At 53.0% G+C, this 16,573-nt stretch overlaps 1 protein-coding gene across 2 annotated transcripts in view; it reads right to left on the bottom strand.

Annotated features, from left to right (window-relative positions):
* Positions 1 to 1,440: 1,440 nt before the first annotated feature.
* Positions 1,441 to 16,573, bottom strand: part of INPP5D (inositol polyphosphate-5-phosphatase D) — a 110,651-nt gene continuing 95,518 nt past the window's right edge. Inside the window, exons 21-27 of one of the 2 annotated variants that reach the window (XM_047721387.1) lie at positions 15,822 to 15,904; positions 13,240 to 13,327; positions 10,758 to 10,907; positions 9,327 to 9,423; positions 7,597 to 7,863; positions 3,412 to 4,012; positions 1,441 to 2,587 (exon numbers count right to left, since the gene is read on the bottom strand). In XM_047721387.1, coding sequence (XP_047577343.1) covers positions 2,585 to 2,587; positions 3,412 to 4,012; positions 7,597 to 7,863; positions 9,327 to 9,423; positions 10,758 to 10,907; positions 13,240 to 13,327; positions 15,822 to 15,904 — 1,289 coding nt within the window. In that variant the 3' untranslated portion in view covers positions 1,441 to 2,584. The remainder of the gene's footprint in view (positions 2,588 to 3,411; positions 4,013 to 7,596; positions 7,864 to 9,326; positions 9,424 to 10,757; positions 10,908 to 13,239; positions 13,328 to 15,821; positions 15,905 to 16,573) is intronic. The other variant, XM_047721388.1, reaches the window with a different exon arrangement.

Genomic DNA, 16,573 nt, shown 5'->3' with positions numbered 1-16,573 from the left:
TCAGAGCAAAAGATGATGGGGAGTCCAAGGTGCACCTCACAGTGCTACTCACTTCTGGGAACCCTCCGAAATGGTGGGGAGGGTCTGGACATCCATTCCAGGTGGGGGCCTTAGCTCCAGCTTTATACTCTTCCTGGGAGCGGGCCGCTGCTGGTAGCACCCCGTCCACACCATCCTGGCAGCCAGTGGGTCCCCCAGGACCCCCAGGTATCATGCCCAGGTCTTCAGCCACGGAGTGATGGTTACTGGGTCGGGGGTTTGACCAAAAGGCTGTCTGTGTGTTTCCAACTGTCCTTCCACCCAGCACCTGGCCTAGTGGAGTCAGCAGGCGGGTAGCTGGTGTTTCGTGAGGAGCAGGGAGTGTGCCTGCGGGGTGTGGGGGGATCCCACCTGAGTGCGGTGAGGAGGGGCAGTCGCAGCGAGGCCCCTGTGCAGGGCCGCGAATAGCTCGTTCCGTGGCTGCTAAGAACACAGCTCCCTCGAGCTCTGCCTCGAGTCCAGGCCTGGCGTCCATGAAGCCGAGCAGAAGCTGAGTGGGCTGAGGTGGTGGCGACAGCAGCCCAGGCCAAAGCGCCCTAGAGGTAGGGCCCAGCAGCCCCCACACTGGCCCTCTGGGTGTGGGCTGCTCCTGGGCCCATGGGCAGTACGAGTCACTCTTGAATGCTGGGAGCTGGAGACCCACAACGTGGATGTTGTTTACATGTGTTTATTGTCTCCAGAGCAAAGCAGGGAACACTTTATAAATGCCAGGAGGAACGTGTGCTGAGGACAGCAGGTGGTGATGGTGGCGTGTGTGTGGGAGGGGCGTGATGACATCAGCAGAAGTTGGCTGGCCACACGGTGCCTTAGAGTCCACAAAGCTGTGTGGCCTTTACTGCTGTTCCGGGTCTATGCCAACTCCTTTTTTTTTTTTTTTTAAAGATTTTATTTATTTGGGGCACCTGGGTGGCTCAGTGAGTTAAGCCTCTGCCTGCGGCTCAGGTCATTGTCTCGGGGTCCTGGGATCAAGCCCAGGAGGCTGCCTGCCTGCTTGTGATCTCTCTCTCTGTCAAATAAATGAGTGGAATCTTTTAAAAAAAAAAAAAAAGAAAGAAAAAAGATTGTATTTATTTGACAAAGAGAGAAAGCAAGAGAGGGAACATAGCAGGGGGAGTGGGAGAGGGAGAAGCAGGCCTCCCACTGAGCAGGGAACCTGACTTAGGGCTTGGTCCCAGGACCCTGGGATCATGACCCGAGCCAAGGGCAAACGCTTAACGACTGAGCTACCCAGGCACCACCTATGCCAACTTCTAACTGGCCCTACAAAGTCCCCTCTAGTCAGGGGACCAATCAGCCCATCACCACCACGAACCCCAAAAACCTTTTCCTCCCCTGCCTGCCTCTACAGGCCCAACAGCCTAAGCATCTGTGGCTGAATGTCAGGAAAAAATGCCACACATCTGGGAGCTGAGTGAGAAAGGCACATTTATTGGTCAGGCAGACAGACACACACGGGGATGTGGGGTGCGTACCCATTTTCCTGCACTCACACTTCTGGATTTGGTTTCCTATGCTAATTCTGTATGTCAAAAAGCAACACAAGAAAAGACATCGCCAATCTACTCTCCTAGTAACCAAGGAAGCGGGGCCAAAAGCCACGGAGTTTGGAAAGAAATGCCTGCACTGTTCTGAGAGCTGGAACCGAGAGGCCTATCTCCCTGGCAGCCCCGCGGGAGAGCTCAGCTTTCAGGAGCGACAGCAGAGACTTTTCTATGAGCACAGTAAGTGTTGGGGGGGTTTTGGCTCCAACCGTGGCCTGGTGATGGCTGCCCACCTCGAGGAGGGCCTGGGAGCCTCTAGCACGAGTCAAAGCCGGATCTCTCCCCTGGAGCAGGAGCTGATTTTCCTTCTCCTTCCGACTAAAGAACTGAGAAGACGGGGAGAGAGCCCTTCTCTCTGCACCAGCTCTGCTACAGCCCTGGGGCTTTAGCTAAAGCAGTTGGCGCCACTGAAGCTAGACAAGGCCAGGTTTGTTGTACCCTAAGTTAACCACTCACTCAGCTCCCTAGAGCCCGAGCCCTGTTTCACTCCAGGAAGGCACTGGCCTTCATTTTTAATGCTTTGTCCAAACCGCTCAGGACACACACATTCTGAACTGGGCGTCCGGAAAGTGGTTTTGGTCGGCTGAAGAAGATCCAGCTCGTGTCTGTAAAGCACTTAACACAGTACCTGGCACGTGGTGAGCGTTCCAGACACATAGCAGTTATTATTATTATTATTATTATTATTTTATATCTCCACCTGCGAATCAGCGCTTTAGTTCCGTTCTTCAAAATGATGACCGGAACAAAGCTCATGGGTCCCAAGTACCAAGATCAAGCTAGGGGCCCAGTTTCACTTTCCCTTCCACCCTTAGCACTTGGTGCCAAGTTTCGCAGTCAGGGCACTCTGTTGGCCACACAGAAGCTAGGCCCTCTCCTGAAAATTAGGAAGCCCAGCACCGGAAGCTAGGTAGGAGGAGCCAACAGGGGGTCCTAGGAGAAGGTCCGAGTGGCTTCATGCTGTTCCTCTGGGCTCCGGTCTTAGTGGCAGCTCACCAGGGTCTTTACTGTGGGACAAGAACAGAAGACCGTCAGTGCCAAATTCTCCACCAGGCCAGACTGAACTAAAGGTGCCCACGTCCCTACACGTCGTGGGCTAGATCAGGCTTCCTTCCACATGGTGGCGAGAAGAGCCAACACACAGTTCTAAGTGCTTTCCATATATTTCAGTACATATGCACATACATCATATGCATATGTGGTAATTAAAGTACATGGGAGAAATAAAATATGCAATGTAAGACATAATAGTTTATATGTAGGTTATAACATAGTAATAATATATAATGAAATTTCATCCTCCCTATAGACCTATGAGGCAGATTCCATGAATAACCCCTTTTACAGATAAGTAAACCGAGGCTCAAGGCACAGAGCCAGGAGGTGGGAGAACTAGGATTCAAACCCAAGACAGTCTGGCTCCAGTGGGAGTTTGTAAGCACTCTTACTTTTGCTTAAAAAGAAATCTGTTTTATAGGAAGGAAGGGGACGGTGCATCTGAAGTCTCTAAAATATTGGGAAAACTTTAAGTATTAATGGTAATGATGATAATGCAAGGTAAATGATCTGGGCTGTTTACTTAGGGTTCCTAAGTTCCCGGAATTCCTAAAGGGCAGACACCGGAGGGCTCACAGAGTTTACCGCAGCGCCTCATTTAAGTCTTTCAGTGTAAGAGTAGGGCCTTTGGGGACAGACAGGCGTAGGTTCAAATCCTGGGATCTGAACAGGGACCTGGCTGTCGTATCACACGCATGCATGCACCCAGTGCAAGCCCATGGGCCCGCGGGGGTCTCCCGCGCACGCACTCACACGCACGTGGCCCCCAGCGCACCTGCATGGCCGCCCGGCCAAGCGGGGTGTCCTCGGGCCTGTGCTTGCCGTGGTGGGGCAGCTCGGCGTTCTCGCGGTAGTCCCGGCCCTTGGAGTGCTGCAGGTGCAGGACGGCGGGGCTCTTGACCGGGAGGGGCGGCCGCTGCGCCGGCGGGGGCGGGGCCTGCGGGCTCAGTTCCGACCTGGAGGGCTTGATGGGCCTCTTGGCGGGCACCTGGGCGTGGAGGCTGGCGGGGGCCTTGGCTTTCCCCTGGCTCTTGTCCCCGCCCGCTGGCCGGCCCTCGGCAGAGGACGAGCAGGTGAAGGAGCGGAGCCGGGGCGTGGGGCTGAGGAAGGGCGTGGGTGTCGGCTTGCCTGTCCCCTTGGTGCCCTCCGCCTCCTGGGCTTTGGGGAGCAGGATGCTGGGCGACACGATTCCTGGGTCCGGGCAGGGTAGGGCCTCCTTCCTCAGCATTTTGGGCGATTCCTGCTCTTTCCTGGGAAGCGGCTTAGGGAAAGAACTCACGGACCCATACAGCGGGTTCTCAAACATCTCCGGCTTGGTCAGCTGCGCGTCCTCTTGAGGGGAAGGTTCCGCAGAGTTCTTGCCCACGTCGCAGGACCTAAGGGTGGCAGAGGGGAGACACGGAGAAGCAGCACATTTGACGAACGACTGCTTCATCCAGAGGGGGTTTTCTTTGGGGGTGATCAAAACGTGTGGAGCCAGAGGGAAGTGGGGGTTGCCCAACTTTGTGACTGGACCGAGTGCCACCAAACTGTTCGCTTTAAAATGGCTCCTCTTGGGGCTGGGGCTGGGCCAGATGGGTGACGGGTATTAAGGAAGGCACTTGTGTTGAGCAAGTGTTACAGGTAAGGGATGAATCACTAAATGCGACTGCCTGAAACCAATTACACTGTCAACTAACTAGAATTTAAATAAAATTTTGAAGGAAAAAAAGCATCTAACAGTGATTTTCTTGGAGTTTCATATAAGAGACTTCTTTCAATTTTGTTACAGGAATTTCACTTCAACTAAACAAAAATAAAAAATGAGAGGAGCAGGTACTGTGTGGCTGAAATGTTGATGATCTCACAGGTAAGACCACTTCTTGCCTTGACCGTCTCCACCATAAAAACTGCTGACACCAGAGCACTAGTAAGCAAAGGGGACGTCACTGAAGATTTCGCAGGAGAAAGGGGCAAAGGAGCTCACTAACGTGCCCAATACCAAAACCACCTCTTCTGTCCTTGTCGGAGAAGCCTGCCCTCCACAGCCCCTGCCCCTCACAGCTGCCAAAGACCTCCTCTCCTGGACTCCCCCCCTCCCTGCGGAAGGAATCCGCAGCCTCTATGTTGTCTCTAGCAAATTCTATCCTGACTCCCAGGAGAACAGAAGCCTGCAGGGGACCAGACCCCCTCAGTGACCATCTGTGCTCTGTGAGGGCTCCAGCTCAAGGAGCCCCACTTAACAGACATGTCAGAGCCCCCCTATGTGTGAGCTGCTGCCCCTGGCACAGGAGGGGGTCACGAAGCAGACAATATCTGTGCTCAGGGGCCCCGTGCTCCCAATTCACACGGTGTTCTTCACACAGTCCTCTCCCTGGAGAGCTCCTGGGGACTGTGTTTTCCTTCCTGTCCTCACACGGACTGGGAAAGAAAAAATGATGGTCGTGCTGAAAATCCGAGGGAGCCTGGAGAGAAATGAGGCAGCACCAGGAAGAGAAGCCCGCGGTGAGCCAACAGGCCTGCCTGACGCCGGCGGCGCAGGATGTCCAGGCTGTGGCTCAGAGGAGCTAAGAGCTGCTTTGTTTATGTGGTTCCGGAATTACTGCTGCTCTGATGCAAGGCGATTTCCTGCTGAGCAGATTATAACCAGGAATGGCAACACATTTTACTTTCTGGCCAACAACAGTCTCCTGGGGGACTTTCTGCTTTCTGCAGAAAAAAGGGAAGCAGGTCCCTGGGGACCCACCGCAGTGTTCAGGTAGTGACGCCTCTTACTGATGGAATGTGCGCTGAAACACTGTTGCAAGTTGCTGACCAGCCAAGGCTAATAGATTCTTCAGGGACTAGGCGTGAGCTCAGGGGACAGAGGCGTGATGTCATCCTCACCCAGGTGCCAGTGAGACGAGAGGACGTGGGTGCGGGGGAGGCGAGCCTCAGGGACATGCCAAAGGGAGCTTGACTGTAGACTTGGTGTTTTTGCTCATTACTCTTTGGAAAGACCTAGAAGCAGCTATATAACCAGAAATGTTGGGGCCTTTGAACAAAGACTTTGGAAAGCTGTCCCTCCGCCTCAGGCCACCCTCTGCGTCCCTGTCTGGATCCTGAGAGACCTTTGCTATGAATTAGTGTAGGGAGGAAAGTGCAAGAAAGTCCAAGTAGCACTGATTAGAAGTTTCTGATGAAGAGGCAGGAAGTAGGAAAGGAAAATGCATGGCCTGATTCCTGGCAGCCCAGTGAATGACACCAGAGGATTAGGGGCAGCGCCAGGAAGAGACCCTGCGGTACAAGCATTTTGGTGATTCCCAAGCTCCTTCTCTGGGAAAAGAGCAGGGAGATGGAAGCAAGTTATCTCTTCTGTCTGAGAGGGGAACTTTTGTCGTTCCTAGAGAGGGGATGTCTGGTGGGGGTGGGGGAGACCGGGGTGGGGAAACCACACAAAATTTAAAAAGTCCCTAACCACAGGTAACAAGAAACCAAGTCCCATAGGAGGCCCTGGCTGGGGAATGAGTGGACAGAGTTAAATTTTTCTGGTAAAATAGCCCCACTTCTCAGATTCCAGAGTCTTCCTTTCTAAGGCTTCGAACCCCACTCTGGGGCCTCTTGCCTAAGAATGTCCCTGTTCTGAAGCTGTCACCTGTGGAACCAGAGGGGACACATTTCCACCCAGTTCCACACCATGTGCTTGCTGTGTGCAAGTCATTCAGCACCAAGATACACTGACTTTGGGAAGTTACAAACATTTCACTTCAAGAATCTCCTTGTTCTGAGACGCCTGGATGACTCAGTAGGTTAAGCGTCTGCCTTCAGCTCAGATCATGATCCCAGGGTCCTGGGATCGAGTCCCACATCGGGCTCCTTGCTCAGCAAGAAGCCTGCTTCTCCCTCTGCCTGCCGTTCCCTCTGCTTGTGCTGTCTCTCTCTCTTTCAAGTAAACAAATAAAATCTTAAAAAAAGAAAAGAAAAAAAAAGGTGCTCTTGTATACACTCTCTCTCAAATGAATAAGTTAAAAAATCTTAAAAAAAAAAAAAAAAGAAAGAAAGAATGATGTTTGACAATGCTTCCTTCCCTGGCTCCTCAGACAAGACAGACACAGTGACCTCATAGGAAGCAAGTGACCTCACAGGAAGCAAGGTCTGGAGCAGTCCCCCTTCAGTCATTCCAAAGGCAGAGACCAAGGAATGACAAAGCTAGTGATACCTGGTCCATCTCCCATCACTGTTCATTGGGATCTGCACTTTTAATTTCCCAGTTACGCGGTGCTTACTGGAAAACTCACAGGGCTCCCTATCTGGAATTTCCATGAGGTGCTCACAGATGGGTTCACTTGGGATGCGGCCCCTGTGAGAAGGGGCTGTGGCATTGGCTGCCCAGCCTACCCCCGTACCCTCCCCGGCTCCATCCTCCTAGCCCACGCTGCCCTGACTGGTTCTAGGTACAGGTCGACTTTCTCTGGGTTGCTGGCCTTTCCCCAAGTTTCTCGGCCAAACCCCTCCTTCTGCAGGCCAGCTGCTCTCCTGCCCTTCGCACTCCCCCGTGGTGGCCATGTTTTCTGATTGGCCCCACAAGGAGGGATGGAAAGGTTGTGGATGGGAATAGGAACCTTGTAGCTAAAAAGGCAGAGGAAGGAGAAAATCCCCACCTGTTTCTTGAGAGACTGCATGAAGTTTCACTAGTTACAGAAATGTATTTTCCAATAAATATAGTTTTTATGGGAAGCTGTTTTGTGGCGGGGGGCAGTGGGCAATATCTTTAAAATTTTATGTTTTTTAAAAAGTCTTTCAAACTTATACCAATAGGGTAGGACATGGAGATTCCCTAGGCATTTCTCGAGTGCTTGCTGTGTTCCAGGCCCTGAAGAGGAGTCGATAGTCACAGTGGACACACAATCCTACTACCCTCATGTAGCTTCTAGTCTAGAGTCCGTTTCCCCGGTGGTGAAAACCCAGAGAAGGGAGAGGGCTTGATGAAGAGGACACTTACCTTGACTCCTGTGTCCTGGGGCAAGGGACCCGCGTTGCTGTTGAGGACGAAAACTTCTTTGGGGATATGGGTGGCTGGGAGGGTGGCGTTGGGGGGCTGTCTCCCCTGCCGGGCCCCAGGGAAGAGTCCTTGAGTGGCTGGTCATAGCTCCAGGCTGTGGGCTGCTGGTCAGGGGACAGGGACTGCTTCATGTGCCCAAAGGGTACCACCCCAATGTAGTTGGGGTTGATGATTTCAGTGATGCTGGAGCTACCGCTTGGAGGGACCCTGGGTGGGGAGAGACACCTGAAGTCACACCCCGAAGATCCCTTTCCTCCTCCAGGTCAGCACCATGAGGACAGTGTCCTCTGAGGTCCCTTGGGGCACCCCAGGCCCTCTGCTACTTCTTCACTTTTTGGACAATGAACTGATTGATTCATACAACAGAATAGTTAGTGAGTGTCTAGTAAGCAGCAGGCCTCAGGCTGGAAGGGAATATGGGCGTTACCAAGGCAGGCCTGGTCTCTGTTCTCATGGGATGCTTGATGGATAGAGGTTGTCGAGGCCAGGCTGAGTGGAAGTGGGGAGGGCAGGGCAGGGTTAGGGGTTAAATGAAGGGCTCCATCTGGGATATGTCAGCTTGCACATCTGTGTGAGCATCAGAATGGAGATGGCCATGCAGACATATGGAGAGGTGAGTGGGAGGTCACAGAAGTCAAGGCTTGAACCTCAAATGTGGGAGGGGGTGGTTCAGCCTAACGCCGTGGAGGGGATGGCCGGTCCTGGAGGTGACAGGAGTTTGGGTGCAAGGGGTGGGGCAGGCATGAGGAAGAGGGCTGGTGGGACAGGTGGTCTGGGGACCCAAAGGAGGGGATGAAGTTGGGCTCTACACCAGTGTTAGGGATTTCGCTTCGGCCAACTGGCACCAGTTGCCCCTGGTGGCCCCTCAGCAGGCAAATTGCCATGGAGCCCGTGACCCCACCATCTGGCTTGATTCTAGGGCTTGGGACCACATCAGTGAGCTGAGGTGACCCTGCTGTTGGGGACTGCTGTCTCCTAGGCATAGAGACTTTAATGTCTGCATTATTTCCAGTGCAGGCTCTGTCAAGAGCAACCTGGGTGCATTTTCCTCAATGATTTTTTTCATTGTAACAGGATGGGGCTCCTTGACCACAGAGTCATGCCTGCTGCTGTCCCTGGTCCCCAGGAGACACGGGAGCCATTCCCTCCCTTCAGCCATTCCCTCCCTTCAGTGTCTTTCTGCTAGGCTGAGGGTGCCTAAGTCAGGGCTTCACCAACTTTGCCTCGGTTTCTCCAGAATCTGACACACATCAAGGGCTCAGCCAATGTCAGTGAACTGTTCTTTTTTTTTTTTTTTTTAAAGAGACAGAGAGAGCAGGGGAGGGGCAGAGGGAGAGAGAGAACCTTAAGCAGACGCCATGTCCAGCACAGAGCCCGACGTGGGGCTCCATCTGTCCTCGGGATCATGACCTGAGCCGAAATCAAGAGTCAGACGCTCAACTGACTGAGCCACACCACGCGGGCGCCCCCTAAACTCCTTTCTGACATGGAAGCATCTCTCAGGCCTCGTACAGGCACACCCACATCCCTGGAGCTGGGCGTACTGGGCCTGAGCTTCCATTCCCTCTTTGTACTTGGTTTCTCTGCACTCCATTCACCCTCTCCTGGGTCCTGGGTCCGCAAAACCATGCTAGTTTGCAGGGAAACCCTGGCCGCTCCCCCTGCTCTACCTGTTGGCAGGTTCCCACTGCTTCATGGGGTCGTGGCTGGTGAGGCTCTTCAGGGACTTGGGCCCACTGGATTCATCTCGCTCAGTCTTCACAAAGTCTGCAAAGAAAGAGCCAGGAAAGAGCCCGTGAGGCCTGGTGCCTAGTTTGGGCAGGATGGCAGCCGAAGCTGGACAGTGACGAACGGCTGGCAGGGCCGTGGGCTAAGCAAGATCCTGAGGCCTCACGCTCATTCACTGATTGACTTGTTATGTCTACTGTGGTTGCAAAGGGAGGAGAGCTGGCATGTGTGACCCAGAGTTATCATTTTATGGGACATTTTCAACTTGTTGGTGTCATAAGCGATAGGCAAATATTTCTTGGTGGATCCGAATAAAACCAAGAGAAGCAGGGGCTCCAGCAGTGCATTTGATACCAAAGCCCACCCAGTTTAAAGGGAGGGCAAGGAATCTGGAGCAGACTCCTCACAGGGCATGAAGCCTGACACGAGGCTTGATCTAATGACAACCCTGAGATCATGACCTAAGCTGCAACCAAGGGTCGGATGCTTAACCGACTGTGCCCCCCCAGGCGCCCCTCAAGCAGAGAGGTTCTAAGAGATGAGGCATCTACACCTGCCTACTGGGAATCAGCAGGGTCTCCCCTGGGGACAGATAGGAGCTGACTTCCCCAAGGCAGGGATTTCACGGTGGGTAAGGAAACATCTCCAATGAGTATTTATTCCCGAGTGTGGCTGCACCGGTGTCATTTCTGAGAGCCACGACAGACACCTCCTCCCAATGGCTAGCAGAAGGAAGCAGGTGTCGTTTTGCGGGACACAGAGATTTGAGGTCAAGTCAGAAGAGGTGCTGGGGGGCTGGTTGGTGTGTTTGATGTGTGAAACAGCCTAGAAGGCCCAGAAGCCCTGGGAGGCACCATGAGGGCAGGGTGTGTATAAGTATGTACATGTGTGTGAGCTGCACAGCACAGGGCACGAGGAAGAACAGGGGCCACATGGGAAATTCTGGAAATTCTCAATCTCAGCTATAGCCAGCGCCTTCGCCTATAGCCTAGAAAGAGCTATTCGGGATCGGGCAGGTTTCCTGTGTCATCTTAGTCCTTCAGTGGAGGCACTTACAGGGAACGATTAGGCCTAAGAGCCTAATCAAAGATAAGAGAGAGGCCCTGGAACATTCACAAACTTCACATCCTAGCAGATGGAAGGTGACTAGGGTCCGGGAAGGACGATGTGCAGATTGTGGGGTGGTGTGGTTCTACAGGGAAATTCTGGAATCAACCCAGAATTGGGCCAGATCGCCTCTCATAGCCCTTCTGATGGTAGATTTCTGCTCTGAGGCCACAGCAGGGAGAACAGTCAATGGCTGGGCTGAGAGACAACTCATTTCACCCCAGCAGCACTGAAGAGGGAGCTGGGGGGTGGTCATGCCTACTTACCGTACAGCTTCTCCCTCATCTTGCCTTGGGAGGTCTGCAGCTTAATCTCCCCCCGGAAGTGGCCCGTCATCTCTCCATGGTGGGTGAGGGGTGTGTAGATGGGAAGCTGAGTTTCCGTGGCCTCTAACCGTAGAGCGATGCAGCCCTCGCCTGGGGAGGTAGGCACAAGGGTCACGTCAAGAGCCTGCCTTTTCACAGGAGAACCTGCATTCAGCCTATAAATTTAACTCCCTCACCCCAAGACGATCCTTCGAAACAATGTCCAAGGCAGGGATTATCATAACCTCTTGGAACAACTTTGGAAAACATTTCAAACCTTACAGTGAAATGAACTACATGTGGATTAGTTGATGTTAAAAAAAAAAAAATTAATCATAGAAAATCCAGCAGGAAAGCAGACTTAACTACTAATCTGATTGCGGGAGGGGAATGATAACTTCCCAGGGTTTGAAGTAATGTAAGCAATGGCAAAACAGACTGACAGATAATAAGATAGAAAAGCTTAAAACTTCTGCACAGAGGAAAAAAGGAAAATGGGAGAGACTGACGGCTTCACAAAGAGGGTGTTTTACCTGAAGCCCATGAGGAACGTCTCAAAATCAAATCCCAGCAGATAACTGGGCACGTAACCCAAGCAGGCATTTCACACAAAAACAATTCTAGGTTGATTTCAATACATGGAAATGAATTCAGTCTTCCTAGCCATCCAAAATGCAAATGAAGGCAGCACTCAGGGACTCTCTCATGGATAGGAAATTGGCTAAAAGTGGAAGGGAGGAAGATACCCAGCGCCACCAAGGATCTGGGGACCCCTAACCACTTGGACATGGCAAGGTCACCATGGCAGGACACAGCCTTTACGGCAATCAGTTGGATACCGAGTGTCAATAATCACCAACCTCTTTATACCCTTTGACCTGGCACACATGGGAACTTATCCTCAAGAAACGCTCCAAAAGAACTAAAGCTGTAGCTGAAGGAGGATAACAAACGCTCACAAAGATCCATCTCAGCTTTACTGATAACACGAACAGAAACAGCCAGAAGGAAGCCCATGGAATATTAGGGAGCCATTAAATGCTGCCATCATGGAGGCTGTGTGGGAGGAAGATCCTGGAAAATGTGCCTCACCCAACCTGTCTCTCACTGGGTGAGGGAAGCAGAATAGAAAACGGAATCCATAAGATGGTTATAAATATAGAAATCTACGTATGCCTTTGTATGAGGAAGTATTAGACCAAAATAAAAATGGTGGCTGTAAGTAGGAGAGGAGACTGTGGGTTGACCTTTTTTCTGTTATTATTAGGATATGCTGTTTATATGAACACCGGGGCAAAAAAACAGAGGAAGAAGAGAGTTTTTGAACAAGAAAACAGAAACATCCTTCTTGTGTGCCTGTGGTCTGCTACCAAAACTTTAAACACCTTGACTCCATACAGATCCCTTCTTTGCCCGGGCACAACGGATAGACCCTCCCCAGCCAAGGCCAGTGCAATCCCTAGGTTCTGGCCCCCCCCTGCTCAGGCTCAGAGACCCTGTTCCCGGTGCTGACCAGGAGAGGGTGGAGGGCAGGATTCTGGAGCTGGGTTGCCTGGATTCCAGTCCAAGGCCACCTCAGTGGCCATATGACCTTGGCCAAGTCACTTCATTTCCTCACCTGTGCAACGAGTGTAGCAACCGTACTTGTATCCCAGGGCTTTTGGCAGAGGCTGAACAGTGGGCAGCCAACACACATGGGCACCTTTTGTGTCTACAGCCTCTTCCCATGTCCTGGCTTCCCTGAATCAGCATTAAGCACCTTCAAATTCTTCCACCGAAAACGAACACCCTCCCCGGACCCAGATTCACATTCTTGCCTGTCTTATGCAAGGAGCTGCTCCACCTGGCACCTGCCTCCAGCCACTCTCTGGCCACCTGCTCCTCCCACCCTTGTGTTCTAGTCACACTGAATGTAGGTGGGTGAAAACTGACCCTGGGCTGGAGCCAGGGACCGGCTGAAGACAATGTCACAGATGATGTCTCTCTAGTAGGATGGCTGGTGTCTGCCCAGTAGGGGCCCTGAGCAATGCCAGACAGACCTGGGTTCAAACTACAGCTCAGCCAATTACTACTCCCTATGGCCTTGAGCAAGTCCCTTAACCTCTAAGAGCCTCAGTTTACCCACCTACTGATTGGGAGACTAGTATCTGCTTTACAAGACCTTGTCAGGATCAAGTAATCCTCAGTAAAGCACCTGGCCCAGAATCTGACACAGGAAAGACCCAATAAACAAGAGGTGTTGTGGCTGCTGGCTCTTCCTCCCAGAAGCCCACGGGGCAGGAAGGGTGACTGACTAGTATCTGTCCCTCTGGCAACGGGAGAGGAAAGGCACAAGAGCAGGATGGTGGGCTTTCTGCGATGGAGATGCCATCATCTCCCTACATCACAGGCCACCAGCTGAGAGCAGGTGCGGCGCCGACAGTGCCTGTCTGGGGACACTTACCGTAGGATTCGTCGCTGTCGGAAGACTTAATGCTAATCAGGATATGCTGGTCCAGCAGGTACTCGGGGTCAGAGATGATGGGCTTCAGCTGCACAGGGAAGTACTCAGGGTTAGAGCTGCCTGCTGGGGGACGGGAAGGGAGAGGCTGCCAGCCCAGATAAGGGGTGCGCCTGAGCAAACAGGACTGCAGGTGTGCTTAGTAATCAAAATTGAATTTCGGCTTTCCATGTCCAAGATAGTAGGAAGGAACCACACATCCACCCTCCCCAGGATGCAGGGTTCACTTCTTCCCTGTCTCCCTCCAATCATACTGCACCCCAGGAGAGAGCTGGACCCCAAGTGTGCCCCACCCCACTTCCTTCTCCTCCTTTCCCCTCCCTTGCATACCCCAGCTTCATGGGGGCGGGGGCCAGGCTGACAAGAAAGAGGTAATGGGACCAGGAAGTGGGTCCGAATGCACCCCACTACCCACCCTAGGTGGCACTGTAGGCGGTACACAAGACCTGCCCTCCATCTGGACTGCAGGGGAGCCCCCGGGGTGTCCTGCAGGCTGCTGGAGGGTGGCTCAGCAAATGGCAGGCACAGATCCCGGGTTCCAACCCTGTCCCCCTCCTCCCGCGGGAGCAAGGGACGGCTGGCTCCCAGTTGCCCTGCTGGTCTGGCTCAGGGCATGTTTGTGTCAGGTTTTGCACAGGGCAGAACCCGAACCTCAGCAGTGTAGGGCCGCACCCGTGCAAGCACAGGGAGGAGCTTCATGTGCGGGCTATCCCCTAAGGCTGGTCCTCTCACTGACAGGGATGCTGAGGAGCCTGATGAAGAGGCCATACGCTGTCCCAGGCTGGCCCTTCCTTCCCATCCAGATGCCGAGAGACGCCTTGTGCCAGCCTCTGGGTGCCTTGTTGCCAGACAGGACGGACTCTATCTCCATTCCGAAAGTTCCAGAACAAATGACTGGAAATCACCGTGGGCGCTTGCGGGCACTCTCGGGTTCCTGAGCCACAGCAAACGCTCAGTTCACTGACTTGTAGTAATGACTGGCTCAAAGTTAGACCCAGGCTGGGCGCTGCAGAGGCAGGAAAGGCCGCGCTCTCAGGCAGCAACAGGAACAGGCTGGTGGTTATCAGACCAGAGAAGGTCTGTGAGGGACGCAGTCACCATAGTGGGGGTAGAGAGGGCACAGAGAGGGCGCCATCAGGAGACGGACGCGTCCCGCACATGAACGGGGAGTGAGGAGGGGGCCTGGATGCTGAGGAGCCAGGGCTTGTTTCATGTTAACAGCTGGGAGTTGACCAGATAAAGAGGGGGATGCCAGGATCAGACGGGCATTCTAGAACGATCCATCAGGCTTCGGGATGCCTCAGAAAGAAGGCAGGCGGGATGGAGACCCCCTGGGAGAAAGCACTGGGGTGGAGAGGATGGACAGAGGCAAGAGGAGTAGCAGGTGTAGGTAGCGGTGAGGCTGTGGGTCAGAGGTTCCTTAGAGTCCCCTGAACCAGACTGGGATACATGCACGATGTGGACGGGGAGGCTGCCATCTTTCCCAAGTTGACCCAAGGAGCAAACAAGCCATTTGGTTGCTGCGTGGGGCTGCCGAGAGAGGAGGAACAGAAGGGTTGAGAGGGTGGGTGGGTGAGGCAGGATGTCACCTTGGAGCCCAAAGCCACCAGGTTGCAGGTAATCTAAAACAGCCCAAGGATGGGGACTTCTGACCTAGGCCCTGGCCTTGTGGAAGACCCGAATTAGAAGTGCTCCCACATTAGGAGACTCTGCGATGTGGGTATCTGCCTTCTCACGTGTGGCCCAAGCCTGGGTTCCAATCAACAGTGCCACTGTGGGTAGCCCAGCCCCCAAAACTGTCCATGTCCCACCCCAGCCTTAGGAGAGGATGGGTCCTTCTACCTGTTTAAGGCCATTTTTAAAGCTCCCCTTGGAGTTCCCCTCTGAGGGAACCTTCCAGGAGAGCCCGAGACCCCTGGATAAATGACAGATCAGCCTGGCCATGTCCTTTCATCTGCGTACCCTTTCCTTGCTGTGTGACCGAGAAACAAGGTCCTACTCCACTGTGCACCTAGCATGAACACTCGGGGAGGCCCACCGTCAATTCAACATCACAAAAGCTGCTTGGGATCCCAGGGGGGAAACCATTTTTCTTTTCAGCAAGAAAGATGAATGTGTTCCCACTAAGGTCTGTCTATGCGTTTTCGATTCCATCCCCTACCCTCATGGGGTCATGGACACGTCAAGTTCTTTCTAAGTCCAGTGTTTGGATAGGAGCCAGTGGACTCCCCCTTCTGCCCCTTCACTTGATCCTCCAAGCTGGGGCTGAGCAGGTAAAAGGACACTGCAAGGAGGGGAGGGGTCAGGGTCGCAGAGCCCAGGGCCTGTGTCTGTCACTGTAGCTGTGTGATGGTGAACCAGCCTCTCTGGGATCTGCCTCAGTTTCCTTCTTTGAAAAGTCACATGGTTGGACAAACCCATCTCTAGATCTCTTCCATGATCCATTATGGGAACTGAAATGCATTTAGGAATATTGGGGCCCCTGGGGCCAAGCTCTGCCTGGCTACATCCTGTTCTTGATTTACCTTTGGAAGGGTCTCGCCAAACTTCACCACCAACTCCCCTTCACTTCCTTCTTCATTTTCTCCTTCCTGACTCTTGACAAAACCTGTCAGAGGACAAGAAGGCTGGTTTTCAGAAAACAGAACAAGAGCCAAACAGAAAAGCTTCCTGGGGTCGTCCCCCCCCCAACGAGTGGATATAGTCTCACTCTTCTATCTATAGGGGCCACTCCTGTTTGGGAGTCAGGCTTGCGGGGGACTCTGTTTTGGTGCAGGGGATGGTCATTTGCCAATATGGTTGAATTATTTTTAGGATAATCTAAGAGATTCCCCTCCTTTTCAGCTCTTTTTTTTGCAACAAACCAGGCAACAAAGAAATCATCACATCACAGGCAAAGAGATTAGGAAACCTGACAGCTCGTCCCACGCCACTCAAGATAGCAGCCTTTTGAAGTGCTAATTTGAGCTTCCTAATATGCTGTTTCCATAGAAATGTATGCAAATGTCTTGATAGTTTATTAAAAACACCCGCATGAAAATCCATCATTTTTGGAAGTGCCTTGCCCCTGCTTGGTGACCGGGGCCCTAGAAACTTCATGGAAAAGGTGGGTCTGTCGCCAAGACTGAGCCGGAGCTGGGTGGGAGGAGCCAGGGGAGGGGAGGGGGCAATCCATCTGGATTTCTGGAAGCAGTTGTCATCCCATCACAAAATACCTCCTTGGGTAGCGTTGATTTGGCCCTGCACCCCCACCTCCAGACCATCTCAGCAAAGGGAG

The sequence above is a fragment of the Lutra lutra genome, chromosome 3, assembly GCF_902655055.1.
Source record: "Lutra lutra chromosome 3, mLutLut1.2, whole genome shotgun sequence".
NCBI classification, from domain to species: Eukaryota; Metazoa; Chordata; class Mammalia; order Carnivora; family Mustelidae; genus Lutra; species Lutra lutra.
The sequence above is the reverse complement of the archived record's forward strand: the minus strand, read 5'-3'. Positions and strand labels throughout refer to the sequence as shown.